General features: G+C 42.6%; 1 protein-coding gene across 1 annotated transcript in view; it reads right to left on the bottom strand.

The window, feature by feature from the left end:
• Positions 1-25,041, bottom strand: part of ATXN10 (ataxin 10) — a 153,969-nt gene that overhangs the window by 110,053 nt on the left and 18,875 nt on the right. The window contains exons 2-5 of the mRNA XM_029204338.1: positions 21,988-22,179; positions 16,842-16,924; positions 6,035-6,131; positions 3,658-3,816 (exon numbers count right to left, since the gene is read on the bottom strand). Coding sequence (XP_029060171.1) covers positions 3,658-3,816; positions 6,035-6,131; positions 16,842-16,924; positions 21,988-22,179 — 531 coding nt within the window. The remainder of the gene's footprint in view (positions 1-3,657; positions 3,817-6,034; positions 6,132-16,841; positions 16,925-21,987; positions 22,180-25,041) is intronic.

The raw sequence follows: 25,041 nt of genomic DNA, 5'->3' as shown, positions 1-25,041 counted from the left end.
ATCGGCTCCGCCTGCAGAGCACACGCAAGCTATTCATCCTCTTCATCCCACCGCAACGACCCTCATCTAAGCCACCCTGGCCTCCTGACAACTACAACTGCCTCCTAACAGGCAGCCCAGCCTCCATTCCTCCCTCTCCCCTCCCCACAGCTCAACCTCAGTCCAGCAATCAGAGGGAGCCTTCGAAACACAGACCAGGGACTTCCCTGGTGGCTCAGTGGTTAAGAATCCGTCTGCCGGCGCAGGGCACATGGATTCAAGCCCTGGTCAGGGAAGATCCCACATACGGCAGAGCAACTAAGCCCGTGCACCACAACTACCGAGCCTGCGCTCTAGAGCCCGCGAGCCACAACTACTGAGCCCCTGCGCCACAACTACTGAAGCCCACGCGCCTACAGCCCGTGCTCCGTAGCAAGAGAAGCCACCGCAATGAGACACCTGCACACCGCAACAAAGACCCAACGCAACCAAAAATAAATATGTATAACTAACTAACTAACTAACTAACTAACACAGACCAGGTCGTTCCATACACTGCTTAAAACTCCCCAATCGCCTCTCATGGCAAAGAGTAAAACGATCGCCTTTTCCTGGTTCACAAAGCCCCACATCACTGGCCTCCAGGTACCCCTTCACCCACTACACTGTCCAAACCCTGGTCTCCCTAGTCCTGCGACAGAGGCCTCTGCCTTGGGGTCTTTGCACCCTGTGTATTCACTGCTGGGACTGTTCTTCCCAATCTGTCTCCACCTTTACCCACAGACCTTCCAATGATGGCTACCCAGTTCTCGGTTCAAATGTCACCAACTCGGGAAAGGTTTCCTTGACCTCCAAATTTTAAAGTAGCACAAAGTTACTCTGCGTCACCTCACCTCACCAGAGTACTTAATCAAGATTCAGGGGCTTCCCTGGTGGCTCAGTGGTTGAGAGTCCGCCTGCCGATGCAAGGGACACGGGTTCGTGCCCCGGTCCGGGAAGATCCCACGTGCCCCGGAGCGGCTAGGCCCATGAGCCATGGCCCCTGAGCCTGCGCGTCCAGAGCCTGTGCTCCGCAACGGGAGAGGCCACAACAGTGAGAGGCCCGTTTATGGCAAAAAAAGAAAAAAAAAAAAAAAAAAAGATTCAACATGGGAATTCCCTGGCGGTCCAGTGGTTAGGACTCCGTGCTTCCACTGCAGGGGTCCCGCATGCCATGGCCCAAAAAAAAAAAAAAAAAAAAAAAAGACCCAACATTGATTCTTGTTTTTTCCACTGTCTGTCTTCTGTACCAATCATGTTTGTATTACTACTAATAAAATACTAGCTAATGCTATACAGCGTTTACTATGAGTCAAGTACCACTCTAAGGGACAGCTTAGTACACATTCTGTGTATTTTTCTTCCAATTTATCTGACATTTGTTATACATTTATTTGGGGTTTTAGGTTCATTATCTGTCTCTCACTAAAACGTAACGTCTTATTAATTTTGAATCTCCAGTGCCGTGAACAGTACCTGGTACACTTCAAGAACTCCATCAATAATTACTGAATCGATTAATTAATGTCTGAAGCAAGCATCTGCATGTTTCCTGAATTTCCTAGAAGCCTGCACAAAGCAGGAGCAGTTTCTAATCCACGGGTTCTCCTAGAAGCCTGCACAAAGCAGGAGCAGTTTCTAATCCACGGGTTCTCCTAGAAGCCTGCACAAAGCAGGAGCAGTTTCTAATCCACAGGTTCTCCAAGATAAAAGCAAATCAGATCCCTCATGAAAAGGGCAATTAGTCTTTGCAGAGAAACCAGAGCCCCTTGCCTTGTGACACGGCGGGCAGTGCTCTCAGCAGTGTCTCACGGTGGGCCCTCAATAAGACAGAGCAAAGCCACTTGGGCACTACTCCTCAGTGTAAGCCAGGCCCCAAACCAGGGAAGTACAGACAGGCAGCTCCCGGATGTGCAGGATCAACCCAGGAAAAACTCTGGGTACCCACAGAGGTGCAGATGGACTATTCATTTTCCAGGTAAATCTCCTAAGCATTCCTTTGCACTTTTGAGTTATTCAGGTAAGTACTGATTGGCAATGACATCAAGCTTGTGCTCACCAGGTAACCAGTCAAATGCAAAACCATATGCTTTAAAAGTCACCAGAACTGAATACTGGCTCGTTCACTTTAACCAAATATAATTAAAAAGGTAAAGTCATCAGAGCAAAGGGCAAGAATGACATCTTAAGGTACTGCGCCATTCAAGCTCAGACAGGTAGACAGCAAGACAGGCAGTGTCGCTACCCAACAGTCCTTGTGCCAAACCAACCATTCTAGTGAGTTTGTAACCATGTCCACATGCCTTTAAAATAACATATGGGACACGAAATTCAGAAGTCTGGAAACTTCTAACCTAAATCAATTCTTTCATTTTAGAAATAAGGAAGAAGAGGCCCACAGAAGTTCAGTGCCTTAGCTAAGGTTCCTCATTCACCTAAAAATCAAAACAAATGCTCAGTTTCCTGACTTCTGTGGTGCCTCCTGGGATGCTCCCCAGGTACCTCTGCTCCGGCAGCCTCTCTGGAAAGAAGTTCGGGTGAACTTAAACCTTGAGCTAGGGTCTGGTTCTTCATGCTGCTTTCAGGTCAAACCAATGAGGAGTAAAACCCATTTATCCTTTCTTTCATTCAACAAATAGTAAACATCTACTAGTGCGTAAAGATAGCAGCATTTTTACTTTGGCACTGTTTAAAGGATAAGAACTGTCTCTCACAGTTTACAATACAGGCAGAAAAAAAGCGTTCTGACTGGACATCCATACAGACAACTGGAATTCTTTGCTACACCACCTTATGGCATAACATTGAGTGTATAATCCTGGTGGCAAATAATATTGGATACACAAGGCAATGATGATGGAATGCCAGTGACAGGGAGATTTTTTTCTTGCAACTCAAAAATGGTCATCTAAATGGCTGTCAATTACTCATGAGTTTTTATATGTTAGTTGCTGGGACTGTTTTTCTTGCAACTCAAAAATGGTCATTTAAACGGCTGTCAATTACTCATGAGTTTTTATATGTTAGTTGCTGGGACTGTTTTTCTAAATATAATATACTTTCCATTCCAGGGGCTGCACGAAGTTACAAGCAAATTCTCAACTTTCAGAATTCATTGTGTTGACTTTCTTACCCTATATCTGCTCAAGGGAAGAACCAAAGATAAAGACCTTTATAACAAGAAGAGTCTCAATCACATTTAATATTTTCTAAGCTATAAACTTTAAATTTGTAATTAAATTCTTTTGCAGAATTACTATTTCTGTAAATGCAGAAATTCTGTGGTAATATTTTATGAGGGAGGTGGGGTCCCACTAATCAGAAACATAAAATGCCACAAAGACATTTAGGGCCTGTAAGTAATACTCCAGCTTTATGGAAAATAGAACAAATTATCTTGGGAGAGGATCAAAAATATACTCCATCCAAAGCAGAAGTCAGAATAGAAAGGACATCAGAGAAGCACATATTTATTTACAAACAAGAAAGGCTAGAAATGGGACCTTTTCCTAGTTTTTCAACATATGTTAAGCTTAAACTTACTGTTCAATTGTTATAATTCAAACTTTTACTTAAAACCTCTACCAGGAAAGTGATGTCAGGATGTTTAAGCAGCCACATTTCTAACAAGATACTCACGGCCATTCCGATTCAGGCTGCTTCTGGTGAGCTTCTATGACATCAATCGCAATATTGAGGTTTTCTTCCAGCTCCTTCATTCTTTCAGAATTAAGGGATGTGAACAAAATCATTGATGAGTAGGCAACAATTTTTTTGTCTGGATGATTTAAGCAAGACCTTCCAAATAAAGAAATCAGGGTGTTAGCCCAACTTAGCAGCATGATAAAACATGATTATAACTCATAAATAGTAATAATCCCATTAACAAGTTCAGCATATACTGATATTTTTAAGGATTTAATGAAGAATTACAACACTTTTAAACAAGTACATAATTTATGGCAAAAACAGCAAATTGAAAATTAGTCACGACACAGAGAACCCAATACAAAAGCTGCAGTTCACTTATGAGTCAGAGGCAGAAAGCCAATAGAATCTGATTAAAGAAAAAGGTAAAATGATTACATTTATAAAGCATTAAAATGTTCATTCTTGTTAGAAAAAAAATCAAAAGGCATAAAATGATACTTCAATGACTACAGACATTTCTTTAACAGTCTGAGGGACAGAATGTTTAAGGGAAAGATGATATATTGGCAAGAAATAAAATTTGGAGTCAAAAGCCTCCGTATAACTCCCAGTTCACCCACCTATCAGCTATGTGATCTTAGAAAGGTCACTAATTTATCAATTTTCAATTATATTATGGGTTATGCACTATGGCAGGACTTTTTTTTCTTTCATTTAAACTTTATAATACTCTTCTGGAGGAGGTTTTATCCTTTATTATAGATGAAGAATGTGTTGACTTTACTTGCCCAAAGGCACAAAGCCAGTACCTGCCAAAGCTGAATTCAAATTTGGTTGTATCTGTCTCACAAACACATATAGAGTGAAGTCACATAACCTCTTTCGGTGTGTTTTCTGACATAAAAGTGGAATATAATAACAAGACCTCCTTGGCCTGTCTCAGAGGGCTTCTGTGAGCACCAGATTTGATAACGAATGTAAAACCACCATGTAATTGCCAAGTAAACTCCTCTGACGGCCTTGTTCAGGGCCTCTCCTCTGTGTCCCTATGACACCTGGATTCACCTGTGTTATTAATACATCAGTTCTTACACTACAACATGCTTATAGCACGGGCTTTGGGGGAGTGGTGAATATATCTAAGTTACCCTTATTCCATTCCTCTAGCTCAGAACCTGGCAGAGATGAGGTATTCAAAATGTTTGAAAGGAATGAATTCTCAAAAATGAGTAATTTTTATTTCTACAGCTTGAATTCCACAATTCTTTCCTTCCAACCTAAGCTCAATTATTATTAACCGTAAAGATTTTATGCCTTCAACTCTAATTATGTGCAGGAATTTGAGAACCGGTTACAGGCTCAGTGAGCTAGAGATAACATTAGTGTTTATCTGGTCCTTACACCATACAGATGAGCCCAGAAAACCTATACAACCAGGGAAGGCAGCACAGAACTTAGGCAGCTGGTATTTAAAGAGCGTAGGCTTTGGATCCAGAGGGCAGCATGGGGTTCCGGTTCCAGCTACGCCGTTTACCAGTGATAAGTGTCAGTTCCCTCATTTGACCAAATGGGGACAGTACCACTTGCCCCACAGGGCAAAGGGTAAAGGACGGGAAATATACAGAAAAGACCCAGCTCTGGACATTCAAACGACAGCTGCTCTGCTGCTTATATCGTTGCCACCACCAAAGTTACCCCATTGGTTGGCAACAGAACCTGGATTAGAAGCCAGGCCTCCTGCCCCAGGATGGGGGCCTTTCCTATTACCTATCCTTCCTCCATCACCTGCTCACCTTTCATCTCCATGCTCCATTTCTTATGAACACAGCTGGTCAAAACACAGTAGCAAATCACCAGGGAAAGTACACCATAAATCAATCTACATAAACAGATTGATTATCCACATCTTATACTTCTCCATATCTACCAAAACATACAGCATTGTGCCGAGCATATAAGAAATGCTCAATTAATAAACACATGATTAATTCATTGCCCATACTTCAATAATTTATGGCTTTTTTCTTATAAAAAATGTGTCCTTAACAGCATTCCTTACTTTAACCAAAACTTTTATTTACTTAAAGCAAAAACTGACACACAATGAAGGACATAAACCTTACGTGTACAGCCCAATGAGATGTGTATATACCTACGTGACCACCACGCAGATCAAGACACAGAACATTCCCAGGAACCCACGAGTCTACCTCGTGCCCTCTCCCAGCCAGTACTACACCCGCCACTACGCACCAAGAGCAACTGCTGTCCTGAGTTCTGTCACCAAAGGTTAGTTTCTCCTGTTTGGGAATTGATATAACCACAATCTTTTCAGAAGTCAGAAAAACTCTATCAATATACTCACAAAAAGAGTTCTGGGAAAGCATGCATCCAAACAATAGACTGGGAATCTTCATTCCGTGAGGCAATATTGCCTAAAAACTGCAGACCACAGCGAAAAGCTGAGGATTTATAAAGGCAAAAAAGATACATGGTTAAAAGAATTTTTCAAAACACCAAATAAATACATCTTAGTTAGAAATACTCAACGTTATTAAACAGGAAGCTTGTTTGCTTCTTTTAACTATAAAAGTCTCTCACCACAATGAAACTTTGGGTATGACGTTAATATGAAAATGCCTTACCAAAACAATGTACTTATACAAAATTAATTAACTTCTTTAAAACATTGTAACTGTAGACACAAATACACCTGTAATCACATTAAATATCATTGGAATATGTGTTCCAATTGAAAGACAGTTGCTCTTAGACTGGATCTTTTAAAATCTAACAATAGACAATTTAAAACAAGACATGTAAAACATAAGGCTATCAAAGCATTGAAAGTTAAAGAATGGTGAAAAGATATACGAGGCAAATACCAGCCTACAAAGGGAGTCATACAACCACTTAAAATCAGACATAATAAACTTTAAGGCAAAAAGTATTAATGGAAATTTTTTTAAAGTCATTTCAGAATTACTTAATTCACAGAAAGGTATAATTTTAAATTGGAATCACCTAATAACATGGTCTCAAATATATATTAAAGAAAAACTGACAAAAGTATAGAGCGAAGAGAAAAACCCACAATTAAATTCGGCAATAATAATATACCTTTCCGGTAAATTATAAAATAAGCAGACAAAACAATCAGCATATTTAGAAGATTTAAATACGATTTAATAACAACCTAGTTGACACATTTAGACTATTTCACCAAATAAAACTGCAGAATACTGGACAAAATCCAGACTGCTGACAACAAATGCAGGCAAGGATGTAGAGCAACAGAACTCTCATCCATTGCAGGTGGGAACGCAGAATGGTGCAGCCACTTTGGGAGACAGTTTGGTGGTTCTTACAAAACTAAACATACTCTTAGCATACAATCCAACAATCACACTCCTTGGTATTTACCCAAAGTAACTGAAAACTTATGTCCACACAAAACCCTGCACATGAATGTTTATAGCAGCTTTATTCATAACTGCCAAAACTTGGAAGCAACCAAGATGTCCTTCATTAGATGGATAAACTGCGGTCCGTGCAGACAGTGGAATATTACTCAGCACTAAAAAGAAATGAGTCATCAAGCCATGAAAAGGAACATTAAATGCGTATTACCAAATGAAAAGCCAATCTGAAAAGGCTACAGACTGTATGACTCCAACTCTATGACATTCTGGAAAAGGCAAAACTATGGAGGCGGTAAAAAGATTGGTGGTTGCCAGGGGCTGGGGCACAGGAGGCGGTGTGAACAGGTGGAGCACAGAGGATTTTTAGGGCAGTGAAACTTCTCTGTATGATATTACAGTGATGGATACATGTCCTTGTACATTTGTCCAAATCTCCACAGAATATATATGTATGTGTGTGTGTGTGTGTGTGTGTGTGTGTGTGTGTGTGTGTATTGGCTTGGCCAAAAAGTGCCTTCGGTTTTTAAGTAAATATAAAAGACACATGTTTCATTTTCACCAAGAATTTTATTGAACATATTCACCCTTTTGTTCTACTACCTTCTGCCATTTTTCAGGCAACTTCATAATTCCATCTTCCCAAAACTTCAGCTTTTTGAGCAAAGAACTGTTCCAGGTGCCTTTTACAGTCTTCCAAGGAATTGAAATTTTTTCCATTAAGAGAAGTTTGTAAAGACCTAAATAAGTGGAAATCTGAAGGTGCAATGTCTAGTGAATATGGCAGATGAATCAGAACTTCCCAGCCAAGCTGTAACAGTTTTTCCTGATCATCAAAGAAATGTGCGGTCTTGCATTAACCTGATGGAAGATTATGCATTTTCTGTTGACTAATTCCAGATACTTTTTGTTGAGTGCTGCTTTCAGTTGGTCTAACTGGGAGCAGTACTTGCTGGAATTAATCATTTGGTTTTCCACAAGGAGCTTATAATAGAGGACTCCCTTCCAATGCCACCATATACACATCACCTTCTTTGGATGAAGAGCAGCCTTTGGTGTGGTCGGTGGTGGTTCATTTCGCTTGCCCCATGATCTCTTCCGTTCCACATTATTGTACAGTATCCACTTTTCATCGTCCATCACAATTTGTTTTAAAAATGGAACGTTTGAACATCCCTGGTGGTCCAGTGGTTAAGACTCCACGCTTCCAATGCAGAGGACACAGGTTTGATCTCTGGTTGGGAAAGTTCTGCATGCCACACAACGTGGCAAAAAAACCTGAAACATTTTCATTATGTTTAAGTAGAGAATTGCATGAGGAAATATGGTCAAGAAGGTTTTTTTCCCCACTTAAACTTATGTGGAACCCAAACATCAAAGCAATTAACGTAACCAAGCTGGTGCAAGTGATTTTCAATGCTTGACTTGGATATTCTGAGTATGTCGGCTATCTCCCGCATGGTATAACCTTCACTGCTCTCGATTAATGTCTCGATTTGATCGCTATCAACTTCAACTGGTTTACCCGACTGTGGAGCATCGTCCAGCGAGAAATCTCCAGCATGAAACTTCGCAAACCACTTCTGACACATTTGATCAGTCATAGCACCTTCTCCATACATTGCACAAAATCTTCTTTTGCGTTTCGGTTGCGTTTTTACCTTTCTTGAAATAATAAAGCATAATATGCCAAAAATGTTGCTTTTTTTCTTCCATCTTCGATATTAAAATGGCTACACAAAAATTCACCAATTTTGATAAGACTTTTTTTAAATGCATGCTGATATGACAGCTGTCACCTACAATTTAACAAAATTGTTTTGAATGAAGTTAAAGACAACTGAGTGCCACTACCGCCACTGTACGGAAGAAACTGAAGAAACCTTTTGGCCCACCCAATATATACATACATACATACATACATATATATATATATATACATACACACACACACACACATACGCAAAAGAAAAAGCACTCAAACCCACGGGAAAACCACAAGAAAACCCACTCAAACCCACGGGAAAACTACACAACCACCGCACTGGCAAAAATCAGAAAATAACAAAGTGTTTGTGAGAATGTAATGCATTAGGAACTAAAGGTTCTCTCAAGTTCTTTGCATCTGTGAACAGACCGCATTTAAATTACTCTTGACTGAGCATCAGTTATCAATCACTGCTTCTTAGCTTCGCTGCCTGCTCTGCAAACATAAAGGTGGGCCCTTTGAAGGTCTCCCTTGTCAGCTGGCACGTACAGCCTCGTGGGTAGAGGCGCTGGAGGGGCACTGGAGGGCTGGAGGGAGCGGAGTTTTTCTCTTCCTGGTTCTGGGTAGTCCTCTGGCCATGCTTCTCCTGTTTCTCTGGCGTTCATCTCCTGCAGCTTCTCCAGTGAGGAGCTCTCGCACAGCAGGACCAACCAGCAGTGTCCAGGAGCTAGGAACTTCCTCAGGATGCTTCGAAGCCAGTTTCAAGTCATGGAAGCTTTCTGTGTACGACTCCCCCCCTGCACCCCAGAGGGTGGATTTCCATCAAGTTCCACCAACACCACCCCTCGGCGACTTCACCACCACCCAGTGAGCCACAGCCGTGCCCTCTCCAAGCAGGCCTGGATCTCAGGCCTAGGGGGAGGGGAGCCTCTTCCCTGGACACTCATCTTAGCCCTGGGGGCACTGGTTGCTCCTTATATCTGCAATTCCTGTGTTCTTTGGCATTCTCTTTACTTCTTAGTAGTCAAGCCCCTGTTATTTCAAGCCTTTGTTATAGTTAGTAATTCTTTATTTAAATTTTTCCCTGTTCAAATTGCAGTGCGGTTTGTGTCTCCTGGTTGTACCGGAGCTGGCAGAGCAGATGGAGAGAAGGGAGGGAGGGAGGGAGGGAGGGAAGGAGGGAGGGAAGTTGTGAGGAAGGGAAAGAGGGCCCCAGGGGAAGCGAGAGAAGATGGCATCAAGCACAAGCCTTAGAAAACAAGAACAGTTCAATCAGTCGGGACCAAGTCAGACAGACAGAAACCAAACTGTTCTTTAACAAAGAAAATTTAATATATGGAATTAGTTCAACTAAAAAGGCAACACTGAGGTAACACGGAGATTAAGGCTACAGGAAACCACCACCTACCACCCTTCAAACTGGAGGCGCAAAGGGAAGAGGGTAAGGTTGTGAGAACCCAGAAGCCTGGAGGGGCTCTGCAGAGCTGGAACCCGGGCCTCTGTGGAAGGGGCTGCCCAGGCTACCGCTGGCACCTCTGGTGCGTGGAAGAAGGGCCCAGGCCAGCTAACAGTGGTGTCTCTAGAAAATACTAGGAGGCCTTCCGAGTGGGAAGGAAGCTGGAATGGGAACCATCCAGGGGAGACACGAGTAGGGGGCGAGTCACCCTTTCCCCCCCTGCCTCCTGGTCCCCACTAGATCCTTCATTGGCTAAACCTCACTGAAAGCGGAGGAGAAATGTGTTTCTGGACGCCCAGCCCCTGCACCACGAAACAGAGCACAGAGGGCTAAGCTCAAAGCCGAGTAACAACAGCCCCGTAACCAGAACGACACCCAACATTAGACAATCACTAACGCGACATGTACGGTTCCAAGTGCTTTATTTTATACAAGTTCTTATTTAATTGTCACAGTAGGCAGATATCTTTATCACGTCACCCAAGTCAGCAGCAGGAGAGGGCCCCAGACCCCACACACCAAAAGAGCACGAACAGTAAGCCGGTTCTCACGGGGATGCGATGCTGGTAAGTAAATACTTAAAATACTTGTGCACTTTGCAGTGAACAGACGCTACCGTGAATCCCTGCACGCCCACCCCTGCCCCAGCCCCCTCCTCAGGTCACACAACTAAAAGCCAGCGCCCTCCGTGCCAGGCCCCAGCTACCCCCGCCTGGCACCCACGCTGAGGGATCAGCGCCTGCGCCCGACTGTTCGCTGTTTTCAAAGTGGTTACTCTGGGGCCAGGACAGTCCATGCAGACAGAGCAGCATGTGATGAGACCCTGGGCGGAGAGAGGGCGAGACACTTCTGAGGAACAAAAGACCAGCATGCATAAAGCATCAAGAACCAAGGAATGAGGCAACAATGGCAGTGATAACTAGCATGTGCTGAGTGTTCACTAGGTGCTAGACAGACACTGTGTTCTACCTGTAAGATGTCATCTAACCCCCGCGACAGCCGTATGGGGTCGGGGTTAATATTATCCCCCTCTTGCAAAGAGTAACCAAAGCTCAGAAGGTCAGGTAACTGGCCTGGGGCATGAAGCCTGCAAGTGGCAGAAGCAAGACAGGCAAAAACAAGCAGTGGCTCTTCCTCAGCAACAGGAATCAGCTCATCAAGGAAAGGAGCCACAGGAGAGTCTGAGATGAAATGAAAGATCCTGCTCTATTAACGGAAATCCCGGCCAGGCAGCAAGCAGGAGATGTTTTTAAGGGCAAGAGGACTTCCAAAGACCTTCAACCTCCTAGATCCCTGCTTTGCTAGGAGGGAGGGATGGGCCTACTGACCCAGGCCTGGAGCTCGGGTCCTCTGTCCTCAGACTTTTCCGGAACCCAGGCCTTCCCTTCAAAGCCTGTCGCTGCTGCTCCAATAGCTCAAAGGCAGAGCAGCTGTAAAGATGAAAAAGGTTGAGGCGTGTAATGTGCCTGTGCTATTCACTTACTCATAGTAACTCGACAACTGGCTGCTCAAAGAAGGGTTGCGAAATTGTGGCCAAAACGCAAAACACTGAGATAAAAAACTCTGAAGACAAAATGCTGAACCAAGAACCTCAAAACTGAATTCACATTATAATCTAAACTAAAGCAGGATACAAAACTGCAATACACATTCATAGCCATACACACAAATACTGAAGGATGACTAGAAAAAAGTCAAGTGTTTGCCTAATGTAGCCGGCATATACAATGATTATTTTTCTTTTCATTTTTAAAAACCACTCTATAATGAAATTATATAAAATGTTCATAATAAAAAATAATACCTTCATTTTCATCTTAAGTCGTAGTGTAAAATGACATTTCTATTTCTGCTGACTATTTTAGAGTATCAACACTGAAATCCTTGTAAGATTTAATTTAACACACAAAAAAAGCCAACAATATAAGTCGGTCTGAAAGCCAAACAACCCAACAATTCATCAGGCAACTAAAAATTAGCACTCTGAATCAGAACATAATTCTGGGAAGGAAAAGGTTTAAAGACGTCCTAGAAACAAGAAAAGAAAACTCCAAAGTACAAATGACAGTTTACTTTTACCAAACAGCTTATCAAGTGATCTTTATGTAAATACTGCAAATGTTACAAAGCCCCTCAAAAAGCCCAACATTATTTTTACAGATTAGAAAAGAACAAAGGCCAAAAACAACACCAATAACTCAATTAAAATAACTCATGCTTATGTTTACATATAATTTGATGAGCATAATATATTCGTCACACCACTGCAATTATTCTCTGAAAATAATACTCTAAATATTATTTTGACAGCGTAATTATAGTTCTTACCTCAAGAGCGGTAACAAAAAACTGGCACAGATACCCTGCTAAAAATCTACAAAGAGTAAGGTCCTCACAGAGCAAGTCAAAAGATAGTACAGGCACTGTATCAAGGAACAAGAACGCTTTTGAAAAGATTTGTTATTACGTTTGAACTAACATACTGTAAAATTTGTTTAAGCTTCATTGTTGAAACAAAGTTGCATTCTTGAATTCCAAATAAAATTCATTTATATCACTGGCTGCCTTTTTCAAGAAGGTAGTGAGAAGTATCACTTCCACTTTCCCTTCTTGCCTCAGTAATGTCCTTCCAACTCTGTCAACAGACGCAAGCCATCTACTTGAAACTGATACAACTGAAAAAGAAGACCTAGATAAATGGAGAGATGTTCCCTATTCACGGACCGGGAGACTCAATATCATTAAGATGGCAGTTCTCCCCAAGTGGATCTTCAGATTCAACGTAATTCCCAATATCCACAATACATAAATAACTCTCACAACTTGACAACAAAATTTAAAAGCCCAATTAAAAACGGGGGCAAAGGGGGGGCTTCCCTGGTGGCACAGTGGTTGAGAGTCCGCCTGCCGATGCAGGGGACACGGGTTCGTGCCCCGGTCCGGGAAGATCCCACACGCCGCGGAGCGGCTGGGCCCGTAAGCCATGGCCGCTGAGCCTGCGCTCCGCAACGGGAGAGGCCACAGCAGTGAGAGGCCCACGTACCGCAAAAAAAAAAAAAAAAAAAAAAAAAACTGGGCAAAGGGCACTTCCCTGGCAGTCCAGTGGTTAAGACTCCACACTTCCAATGCAGGAGGTGCGGGTTCGATCTCTGGTCAGGGAGCTAAGATCCCACATGCCTCACGGCCAAAAAACCAAAACACAAAACAGAAGCAATATTGTAACAAATTCAATAAAGACTTTAAAAATGGTCCACGTCAAAAAAATCTTAAAAAAAAAAAAAAAAACTGGGCGAAGGACTTCAATAGACATTTCCCCAAAGAAGATTTACAAATAACCAAAAGGCACATGAGAAGATGTTCAACATCATTCGTCATTAGGGAAATGCAAATCAAAACCACGATGAGATACCACTTCACACCCACCAGGATAACTATACTCCAAAAAAAGGAAAACAAATGTCAGCAAGGACGTGGAGGAATTGGAACCTTGTACACTGTTGGTGAAAATATAAAACAGCTGCTATGGAAAAGTTCGGCAGTTTCTTAAAAATTTACATATAAAATTGACGCACCAATTCCACTCCTAGGTATACATGCAAAAGAACTGAAAACAGGTGCTCAAATAAATATGTGTACACACACGTTCAGAGCAGCACTATTCTAAACAGCCAAGCAGTGGCACAAGAGCCACACTGTGGAAACAACCCAAATGCCCATCAATGAATGAACGGATACACAAAACATGTGTTCTATGCATACAATGGAATATTATTCAGTCACAAAAAGAAATGAAGCACTGATACATATACAATGTGGATGAACCTCAAAAAACATTATGCTAACTGAAAGAAGCCAGACAAAAAAGGTCACAAAATTCTATGATTCCATTTATATGAAAAATCCAGAACAGGCAATCCATAGAGACAGAAGGCAGAATGGTGGATGCCAGGGGCTCAGGGAACTGGGAAATGGAAAGCAACTGCTCAATGGGTACAGGGTTTCCTTTTGGGGTGATGAGAATGTTTCCAGTTAGACAGAGGTGGTGGCTGTACAATACTGTGAATGCACTAAATGCTACTCGATTGTTCACTTTAAAGTGGTTAATTTTATGTGATGTGAATCTCGTAACAATAAAAAATGTATTAACTGATATAACTACAACTACATAAATTGTGAACAACTCTTAATATACCTAACATAAAACAGGTCTATGAAGATCTACGCTCTCTGACTGGTCGATATCAATGAACAGCCAAGCCGCCAACCAAACAACTGATTTATTCATCAATGGCAAACCAGTTCATAAAAAGTTTCAGAAATGTGCTCCTTTGGTTTTTTTGCTAGATCATCTATTCGCTTCAGTGAAGAGAAAATTAATCCTGAGAAGAAAGGATGAAATAATCTTTCATCACATTTTGTAAACACCAAGTAGCCAATCTCCTGTAGCAGCCGTGGGATAAAGACAAGGGATACTGGATGGAGGGGGACACAGAGTCAAGGGAAGACACTTTTAAGTGGAAAACAGGAGAGCACATTATACGCTGGTGAAATGACAGACTAAAGAGGGGAAAGGGATGATGCCGGAGAGAAAGGGGACACTTTCAGGGGAAGAGTTTCTGAGTGGGCGAGTGGGGATGGGATTCTATGCACAGGTGGAGGAGGGCTGGCTCCGCTCTGACAGTTATTTACTCACAGCGTTTGTGCAGTGCTTCCTCTGGTGTCTTATTTAGGAATCCACCATTACCAGAGAAACCTACTCCTGCCCACCCTAGTTCCTCAGCTCTGTCAGTGACACACTACCCACCACATCGGTGTTTTTTCCAGCAATTATAAAACGTAGTACATTCTGAACTCTCTTTCTGAATTATCATACCACAGTCAGACTTCAAAAATAACTGCTTTTCCATACAAGAGAGTGAAATCTGTATTTTACTGCTGGTTTTTAACCCCCCAATTTGAGCACTGAGGCTTCTGTTTTATCACAAAATGGAGCTACAAGAATACTTTTAAATATACAACATTTTAAAACACTTTACAACCTAATGCTACACCCTACCAAATTGAGAATACTAAAGAAATTATTGCTGTTCCAAAAAACTTAGAGCCAACACTTTGTGTGCCAATTCTTAGATAATTTAATTAGTTCAAAAAATAATTACAATGTCCCAGAGGAAGAATCCTAAATCAAATAGAAAGACGCAGGAATTTTAACAAATGAGTTTTAAATGAAAACACTAAGAAATCACAGAGTAGAATGAGAACTAAACTAAGCCGGGTGGTACCTCTGACAGTTCAGTTAGCCTGTTTCACTGTGGGCCTCAGTCTCTATGCCTCTGAAGAAAGACGATCAGCTCAAATTCTCTCTCTACCTTCTCAAAGCAGCCTCCCCACTAACATTCAGATAAGCATGCTTCACTTTATACAGTAAGTATAGGCATTAAGAATTGTATATAAATCAACATTTTAAATACAGCTGGAGAGCTCTCATTTGAAGTAACTATTCATTGAATTAGCACTAAAAAAAATTTTTTTTAACCTCCAATCTAGTACATTTTATAAAAGCTGGATATTTACATTGAGATGTTCTATTAAATGACTTCGGTTTACCCACAAGTATTTCAGTTCCTTGGATAAAGAGATCACCTGTTAAAATTATATGTTTTTATTTTTAAATATAATGGTATGATAATAACCTCTGTCCAAAGAAGTGTTGATGCAAGTAGTTCAAGAACCAAAAACATTCCAAAAAGTCTGGAAAAGCTTCCTGGTCTTCAAATTAAGAAGCCTGGTTTTTCTCTTAATCCCATACCAACAGCTATTAACACTCAGAGCTAACTTCCCTCTGTGTCATGCTGTATATTTGCCTTATTTAATGTACTTAATACAAGGCTCCCCTCACTGGAACGTACACATCTGAGGACAGAGATTTTTGACTGCTTTGGTCCCTGTTCAGATCACATGCAACACCGAGAATAGGGCCTGCCACATCGACACATATTAAAAGACACAGTAACACTTTGCTAGGGCTGCCATAACAAAGTACCACAGACTGGGTGCCTTAAATAAGAAAAATGTGTTTTCAGTTTTGAAGCTAGAAGTCTGAGCTCAAGGCGTCGGCAGGACTGACTTCTTCTGAGGCCTCCCTCCTTTGTTTGCAGGTGGTCATCTTCTCCCTGTGTCTTCACATGGTTGTCCCTCTACACCTGTGTCCTCATCTCTTCTTATAAGGACACCAGTGACACTCGATTAGGGTCTACCCGTATGACCTCATTTTACCTTAATTATCTCTTTAAAGGCCCTGTCTCCAAATATAATCACATTCTGAAGTATACTAGGGGTTAGGACTTCAACACATGAATTGGGGGAGGCGGGGTGGGTGGAACACACACAATTTAGCCCACAACAGAGGGAGAAAATTGGAAGTCACTACAACTTTCTTCTATGATGATTCTTTAATATCACTAATGAAGTTTCTCTGTATCATGAAATACAGAACCATCTGCTTTAATGAATGATGTAATACTCAGAGTGCTGGTATTTAAATCCTTTTCAAAGATATAAGTAATCCATGAATCATACTGCAAATTACCTGTCAACAGGGATTCCTGTTCCACTCGAAGTTCACGAAAAAGAAGAATCAAATCAACAGCAACACCAATTGTATCCAAGTTCCTGTATAAGGTTTTTAAAAAGGACAAAGTTAGACACACTCTTTTTCTTAAACCTGCACTTCAAATTATGATCCACAGTGAACGCGGAGGCTACCGGTTAACAGTTCCTGTAGTGGGCAGAATAATGGCCCTCCAAAGTATCCACATCTTAATACCCAAAACCTGTGAATATGTTACCTTACATGGCAAAGGGGACTTTTACAGTCGTGAATAAATTAAGGACCTTGAGATGAAAGGACTATCCTGGATTATTAACCAGGCGGGCCCAAGGTATCACACGGGTCCTTTTAAGAGGAATACTAGAGGGTCAGGGAGGGCAGCCATGAGCCAAGGAGTGCAGGCAGCCTCTACAAGCTGGAAAAGGCAAGGAAAATGATTCTCCCCTAGAGCCTCCAAAAGGGGTTCAGCCATGTTGGCCCACTGTGGATTTCTGAATTTCAGAACTGTAAGATAATAAATGTGTTATTTTAAGCCACTACGTTTTTAGTAATTTGTCAAGTAGCAACAGGACACTACTGTGGGTAGGAGAAATGGGGTGCTGCTGTAATACACAGATACGTGGACGTGGCTCTGGGATCTGGCAATGGGCAGAGGCTGGAAGAATTCTGAGAAGCGTGACAGAAAAGGCCTAGATGCCTTGAATAGAAACGTGGACACTGAAGGCACTGCTGGTGAGATCTCAGAAGAAAATGAGGAACTCGTTACTGGAGACTGGACGGAACAATCCTTTTTCTCCAGCGGCAGAAGCTTAGCAGAACGATGAATCTGGATATTTAGCTGAGCAGATTTCCAAGCAACACGTTGAAGGCATGGCCTGACTTCCTCTTGGTGTGTATGGTAAAATGCGAGAGGCGAGAGACAGAGGAGACTAAAAGGGAACCAGGTATGATTTGGGAAACTCTCAGTCTATCCGGATTGCAAAAGACGCTAAAACTAGACTATTCACTGTGAGGAAACTGTGCTCCGGAGACAAAGCCACGGATGTGGCTGGATGACCTTCTGCTAACGTCTTGGAAGAACCAAAAGGTTGGTGTTCAGTTACACAGAGGGCTCTTTAAAGAGACTAGGAGTGTTACTCATTCCCCTCAGTGATCTCAGCAGAAATCAGGAATAGAGATGGGGTTATCTAAGAAAGCTCTATGGCAGACCCTAGATTGCTTAATGGTATATAACTCCCCGTGACATACATGTGAGACCCACAAGGTTTTTGAGAATGTTATACCAGTAGAAAGTCTGCCAAGCTGGATGAAATGCACAGAGAAAGGATGAAATGAAAGAAGGCTGTTAAAACTCCCAAAATCCCACAGGCAGGAAAGAGGCTGATAAAGTTACTCAGCTGAAAACATGTATGACTCTTACCCTTCAAGAAAAAGGAAGGATGACTCTGAGGGTAGGACCAAGGGCAGAGCCCCAAGCCACAGAGGATCATTCCCAGGCCTCAAAACCTGAGTTTGCCCAACTGGATTCTGAAATTGCTCGGGACCAGTGACTCCCTTTTCCCTCAATTTCCTCCTCTTTTAGAGGGTAATGTCTAAAGCTGTTACCCTAGGCCTGTCCTACCACTGTATTTCGGGAGCAGACAACGTCGTGTCTAGTCTCACGTGTCCAAAGATAAAGAGGAATTTTGCTTCAGGATGAATCACATCCAGAGTCTCACCCAGATGTAATTTAGATGCTAAGATTTGGGACTTTTTAGCTAATGAGACTTAGATGAGACTTGGGGCTTGAGTTGATGCTGAATGGGTCGAGAATGTGGGGGACCTTGAGACGAGATGAATGTATTTTGCAAATAGGACAGACGTGAATCTTTAGGGGCCAAAGGGTAGACTGCGCTAGGCAAAATAATGGCCCCCTAAAGATGTCCACATACCAAACTCTGGAAACTGAATATATTACCTTACATGGCAAAGAGATGTGATGTAATCAATTTATATTTGATCCAGTTTCTGGCACAGAGCTCCTAAAACCCTTGGAAGTTCCTGTGTGAGAGGAAGGCCTTTTGTTATTCGTAACAAGCCCCTTTCAACCATACCTGAGCTTATGCTAAAGAGGGGACTCTTCCTGGGCCTGCAGGATGGGAGGTGGCTGCCAGAGGGACCAGCCCTAAGATCAGACAGCTGGAACCTTCAACCCCAACCTCCTACCTCTGAGGAAGGGAAGGCAGCTCAATCGCCATGGCCGGTGATTTAATCAATCACACCTATGTGGTGGAACTTCCACAGAAAGTCCACTAAAACACACAATGAGTTTGGAAAGCTTCTGACTGGGCTGATGAGCACATCAAAGTGCTCAGAAGATGGCATGCCTGGCGAGCGCGCAGAAGTTCTGTGCCCCGCCCCATCCTATGCATCTCTTCCAGGTGGCTGTCCCTCTACAGTAAACTAGTAACAGAATGTAAAGTGCTACCTTGAGTTCTGTGAGTCGTTCTACTGAATTATCAAACCTGAGGGGTGTCCTGGGAACCCCTGAATTTGTAGTCAGCTGGGCAGAAATGTAGCCTGGGTACCCCATTTGCAGCTGGCATCCAAGGTGGGGCAGTCTTGTGGGACTGAGTCATGAAGTTACGGGATCTGAAGCCACTAACTTGAGGTAGTTAGTGTCAGAATGGAACTGAATTGTTGGACTGCTGGCTGTTTTTAGAGAATAAGAACTGGTCAGAAAATACCACAAGAGACTTTCTAGGAGTGATTAAATTAATGGTTTGAAGATGGGAAGATCATCCTGAATCACCTGGGTGGGCCTCATGTAACCATAATGGCCCTTATCAGAGGGATGCCATATGGTCAGAGTCAGAAAGAGACTGGAAGAGGTTACAGTGTTGCTCTGAGGTAAAGGAATGCAGGCAGCCTCAGGAAGCTAGAAAAGCCAAAGGAATCAATTCTCTGCTAGAGACTCCAGAAGGAACCAGCCCTGCTGACACTAACTTTAGGTCAGGAAGACTGATTTTGGACTTCTGACCTCCAGAACTGTCAGATAATAAATCTCTGTTATTTTAAGCTACTGAATTTGCAGTACTTTGTTACAGCAGCAAAGGAAACTCATACAGCTCTCTACCTTCTTCACTTCTTCTCAACGTAAATCAGAATTAAACCAAGACATTCACTGCTAAAGAAGAGGGTCAGGGTCGGTGTGCACAAGGCCAGAGTCCTCTCTCCCCTCCCCAAGGCCAGGTGGGCAGACAGCCATTGCTCCTTTCCTCTTTATCCGAACACAAGGCTGGTGGGAAAAGGGGCTCAGCACGTGCCTCCGAAAAGAAGATGCTGTTCCACCTCTGTTCCTCCTCCTGCCTCTACATATACAAATGGCTGCCAGGCACCGGGGCCCACTGCCTGCTTCTGTGTGGCCAGATGTGGTGGGGGGAGAAAAATGGAACTTCAGGACACGAAAATTCTATGAAATTCAAAGTTCAGTGTTCACAAATGAGGTTTTACTGGAACACAGCATGTGCATTTGTCCACGTACTACATATGGCTCCCTTCTACTACAATGGGAGAAGTGAGCCCCTCTGACAGAGATCACAAAGCCTGAACTATTTATCTGGCTCTCTGCAGTAAAAGTATAGCGACCCCAGCAACAGGGATTGTATTTACATGCAGAGCTAACTGCTTTCAACAGTCTTCTTTGAGTCCTTCCTGAAATTTCACAGGACTCAGACTGTTTGCTTTGCTGTATCATACCCCATGTTCCATACATCCTTGGCAAAAAATAATTCCAGTCCATACAAAGTGCAATGTTCAGACAAAAGATGTAATAAGGTCTGGGCCTTAATAGCATCCTACTTTTTAATTAACTCTTTAATAACTGAAAACATCAGAAAAATACATACTGGTTGAGATCTGAATCTTGACAGGCTCGGGAATATCAGCTTTAGTTAAGTTGACCTCAAAGTCCCTACCAGAATCTTTGTTGTCCTTCTGACTACAAAAATGTTCTTCCCGGGAGCTGATGCCCTGAATGGTTAGAATTTCCATTCTAGGGCTCTCCTTTCCCTCTCCCGTCACACTAGAGGGCCTCCCTGCCTGGAAAGGGACAAAATAATCTAGCCTCTGGCCTGCTGCTTCTAGCTGCTTCTAGTTATACTTTTTCAATGTTAACTATTACTACCAAGATCATTACTGTTTCTATCCATTTATCTGTATATGGACGCCATGTTCAATTTTGTGCTGAAGTTAACCAACTCTCTCTTTTGATTCCCTCTCCTTTGATCTAAAAAAACCTCATTAATCATATCAAAGCCTCAGGTATAGACCGTCTAGGCAGCACAGGGAGTCTCTCCATCGGCTTCTGGGCCAGCCCGACTTCACTCATCATGGCAGTAACAGGGAGCCCGGGGGCTCTGTCTACATTCAAGTCCAGGAAATAAAAGTGAGCATGCTTTGTGGCTTCTAACTTCATCTCAAGTAAAAATTGTTAATAAAAAGCAGATTGCATAAAATCAAAGAGGAAGGGTGCTCAGTTCTGGGAGGAGAGTGTAACATGTAGAAGAACAAGAGCAGGACAGGGCAATTCTCTTGCTCATCTTGGTAACCACATTTTAGTTGTATATTATAAATTAGGTGGCAGCAGCTGGCAACTTTACACAATCTTAAGGAACGCTTAAGATAAACCGTCTTAGAAATTCACATCGTGCTCCCTGTTTGAAGTAAACACAAGGGCAACTAATTAAAACACTAAAACTAATTAAAACACCTACAACTAAGAAAAGTGAAGTCCAGAACTGCAAATGTATTTAGGCAGGCAGAATCTAGAATCAAAGAATCAAAATTAAGTTCAAATCATTGTGTTATGTAAAAAACCAAATCTCTCAAAACATCATAAATACAAGTGAGAAACCTGAATGACCCCTAACGTTACACATGTTGTCCCATGACATACTCACCAGGAGTCTCCCACAGCAAGTCCTGCAGAGCACCTGCCCCCGGAGACAGAGAGAGTCTCCTAATAAACACAGGTGACTGCGATGCCAAAACCATCTCTAACAGATAGGCCAACATGACAGAACCAGCATGCACGCACACAAAGAGATATTATCAAAGGCATATATGTAACTACAAAGAATAGTACCTGATTGAATTTTGGTTCACAGAGCACTCAATACAAGCATTCCGGAGACACCGGAAGCACTCTGTTATTAACTGCAGACTGGAAGCCAGATGTTCCACTTGGGATGGGTCTCTGCAGGCCAGCTCAACGGCATGAGAAGATTTCTTTAAGATATCCAGGACTCTTTGGAAAATAGTCCTGGGTGCTGTTTCTCTGAAAAAGGATAAAATTGTTACAAACCAGAAAAAAAAGAAAAAGACATTTCCAAATGTCCTTTTCAGAACACTGCTGGTACTTAATTTTGTGGGGAGGCAAGCTAGGCCTATCTGTTCCAGCTCCTTAGTTTACGACACAAAAGAGCTACGTACACTGAGCACTTCGCCAAGGCACTGCTCTTATCAACCTCCTGTCCCTGTATTATCTCATTTAATCTTTGCATTAACCTTATGAAGCCAATACTGTCCTCTCCATTTTAAAGACAAGACACCTGACACAGAAGAGTCTATGCAACTTGCCCACATCCCTCAGCTAATAACTTTTGGAGCCACAATTCCAACGGAAACAGTCGGATTTCCACCCCCACAACAACCCGAACCCCCGTTTAAGGTGACTGTTTATGGTTATGGGTCTGCCCTTAGTCAAACCAGAATATCTGCATCTCACGTTCTAGACAGAGAATATAACCATGTCCTCTGTCACCCAGTGTGTACCTGAAGTAAAGTTATGAGAAAGGATCCTCACGAAGGACTGCCTGGGGGGCAGAGCCACTACCCATTCTTAGATAGAGGAGCCAGAAGCAGTGCTCTGAGCTCACACACGTTCAACCACAAAGATGGGGAGTCGGGGGAGCAGGAAGGAGGGAAGGAGACAGACAGAAGCAGAGGGAGACGGACAGAGAGATAGAGCGAGCTCGCTTCCAGGTAGAGTGTGTGCCCGGGGCAGGGGATGAACCTGTGGCTGTTCACCCCGCCCCACCCACAACTGGGCACCTCAGTTCCCACGGCCTCTCACGCCAGGAGCACTGCCCGCACTGGCTCTCATGCCACAGCTATGAAGAGAAGGATTTCTGTGTGCAGCACGGCACCTAAATGCAAGCCCATTTCCTCATTCCGTGAATCCCCTAAAGAAACAAGAATCCGCTTTAATGTCAGAAGAAAAACTGCTGTTAGACAACTGAAGAGACTCTTACAGATAAGTCCTGACCATAGGAATTTTCTCCCTGTGCTCGCACTGTGGAATCCCAGCACCCTACATTCACCCCCTGGATGAACTGAAGCCAGACCACCGGGGAGCTGCGCACTTCTCCAGAAGCCCGGCCACTGAAGCGTCCCAAGCGGCTGTGCTTGCTCGGGGGCCTGGGAGACACTCCCTCCGCGAGCTTCAGGACCATAAATACTTGTACTCCAAGTGTCGCCTTTTTATCTTAAGGATGGATGATATAAATCCCTTTATTTATCACGTTCTCCTCTGTCTTTGCCTTTAAGAAGCCTGGAGTCAAACCCACGACCCATCTTTAACACTATGAATCCCTCAGCAGGACTTCTGAGTACTAACCTTATTTCTGGCTTTTCCCTCCCCTCCAATTTCCTCCCTTACCTTTATTTTATCTAACTGTATTTACTTTTTACGGCATGTCAGATTTGTTTTTGGAAAGAGGCAGAATATAAATTAATCAATTAAAAATTGGGAAATCGTGCATAAAATAATCTGCCCCACCTCCCCCCGTTGGCCCTCTCTAAATGGGGATCATGAAGCTTCGACTCAGGGTCGCAGCAATTAAGCGACCAAATAAAAAAGCCAAAGTTCAAAGGTGCAGCATTAGTCCTGCCTCAGAAACTGTATAAAACAATGGAGTGTGTAAGCCACTTTCAGTGACAATATGACAAAAAGAAGATTCACTAACACTCTCAGGACAGCTTTAAGGAGAAGTGGGTGCTGCTGGGGAGAAGGCAATTCCCACTCTACCCCGAGAGCTCTTGCCACTGGACTAATAATAAAATTGACAGACACGCAGGAGAAAAAGAAATTCTAATTCGTGTGCATGGAGGTCTCATAGAAATGGGACCTAAAAAATGTGCCACAGCAGGCAGCTTTTATACTTTTTAGACAAAGAAACACTAAATTTCTGAGGAATTGACTGAACAAAGAAACTCAGGCTTCGGGTGCTTAGTTAGTGAAGAATCTAAGGAGAGTCTGGACTTGGGGTAGTACGTTATAGAGGAAACAAGGTTTGTTTATATAGGCTTCTTGGCCCCAAATTCACCTCTGGGGATAAGGCTGTCCTTCTGACTCCAGATGCAGGGAGGGTACCTCTCACACGGAGATTTACTGCCTGCTTTCAACAGAGAGGAGGGTCAGAGCGTCCCTCTTGCACTGGCTTTTTCTTAAGTAACTTTAATTTTAAAAAAATCAATATGCCACTGAGGCTTATTTGGGGGAGGCGTGCTCTGGGCTCGAACAATACTAAATATAGTGCAGGCACTATTAACACGCTAAGAAAGTACCCACGGGTTTAAAACATTCTGAAGAATGCCAAGAGTGATCATGATTTCTACAACAAAGAATAAACCTAATTACCTCTATCTGCCCCACCTGCATAAAGTTCTGATGACATTTATTACTTAATCTTATAGTCAAGTAGAAGTAGAGCTCTAGAACTCCAATAATCTACAATAAAGCCTCTTTTTTTTTTCTCCTTCGATGACTAAGAAATGTGTGTTTATACCTGGGGTAAAGAAGCCAGTATGATTTCTTTCAGCGGGTCCTTCACAAGCTCCCTCTCTCATGGGCACCACCTTCCTACTGTGAATGGTCTTCTCTGATGTCACTCTTTGAAATCTTAACCTCTGTTTCACTCAAAACTGACATCTAGCACAGCAAAAGCTTTGAAATCAAACTATAATAGACAACACAAAATAACAGCACTGTTCTTAGGAAAACTGGCTAACTGATATGCCAACCATAGAACAATTAGTAAGTTCATGAACCACCCTAAATAATTTCCAATGTTACATGTTAATTTGTCACATATACACCATGCCTTTCTCCTTCATTACACTTTTAACCAAAAGAAAA

Source organism: Monodon monoceros, unplaced genomic scaffold (assembly GCF_005190385.1).
Source record: "Monodon monoceros isolate NGI ecotype Baffin Bay Population unplaced genomic scaffold, NGI_Narwhal_1 Super_Scaffold_6, whole genome shotgun sequence".
Lineage (NCBI taxonomy): Eukaryota > Metazoa > Chordata > Mammalia > Artiodactyla > Monodontidae > Monodon > Monodon monoceros.
Note: the sequence above shows the minus strand (reverse complement) of the source record. Positions and strands in the feature narration are given on the sequence as shown.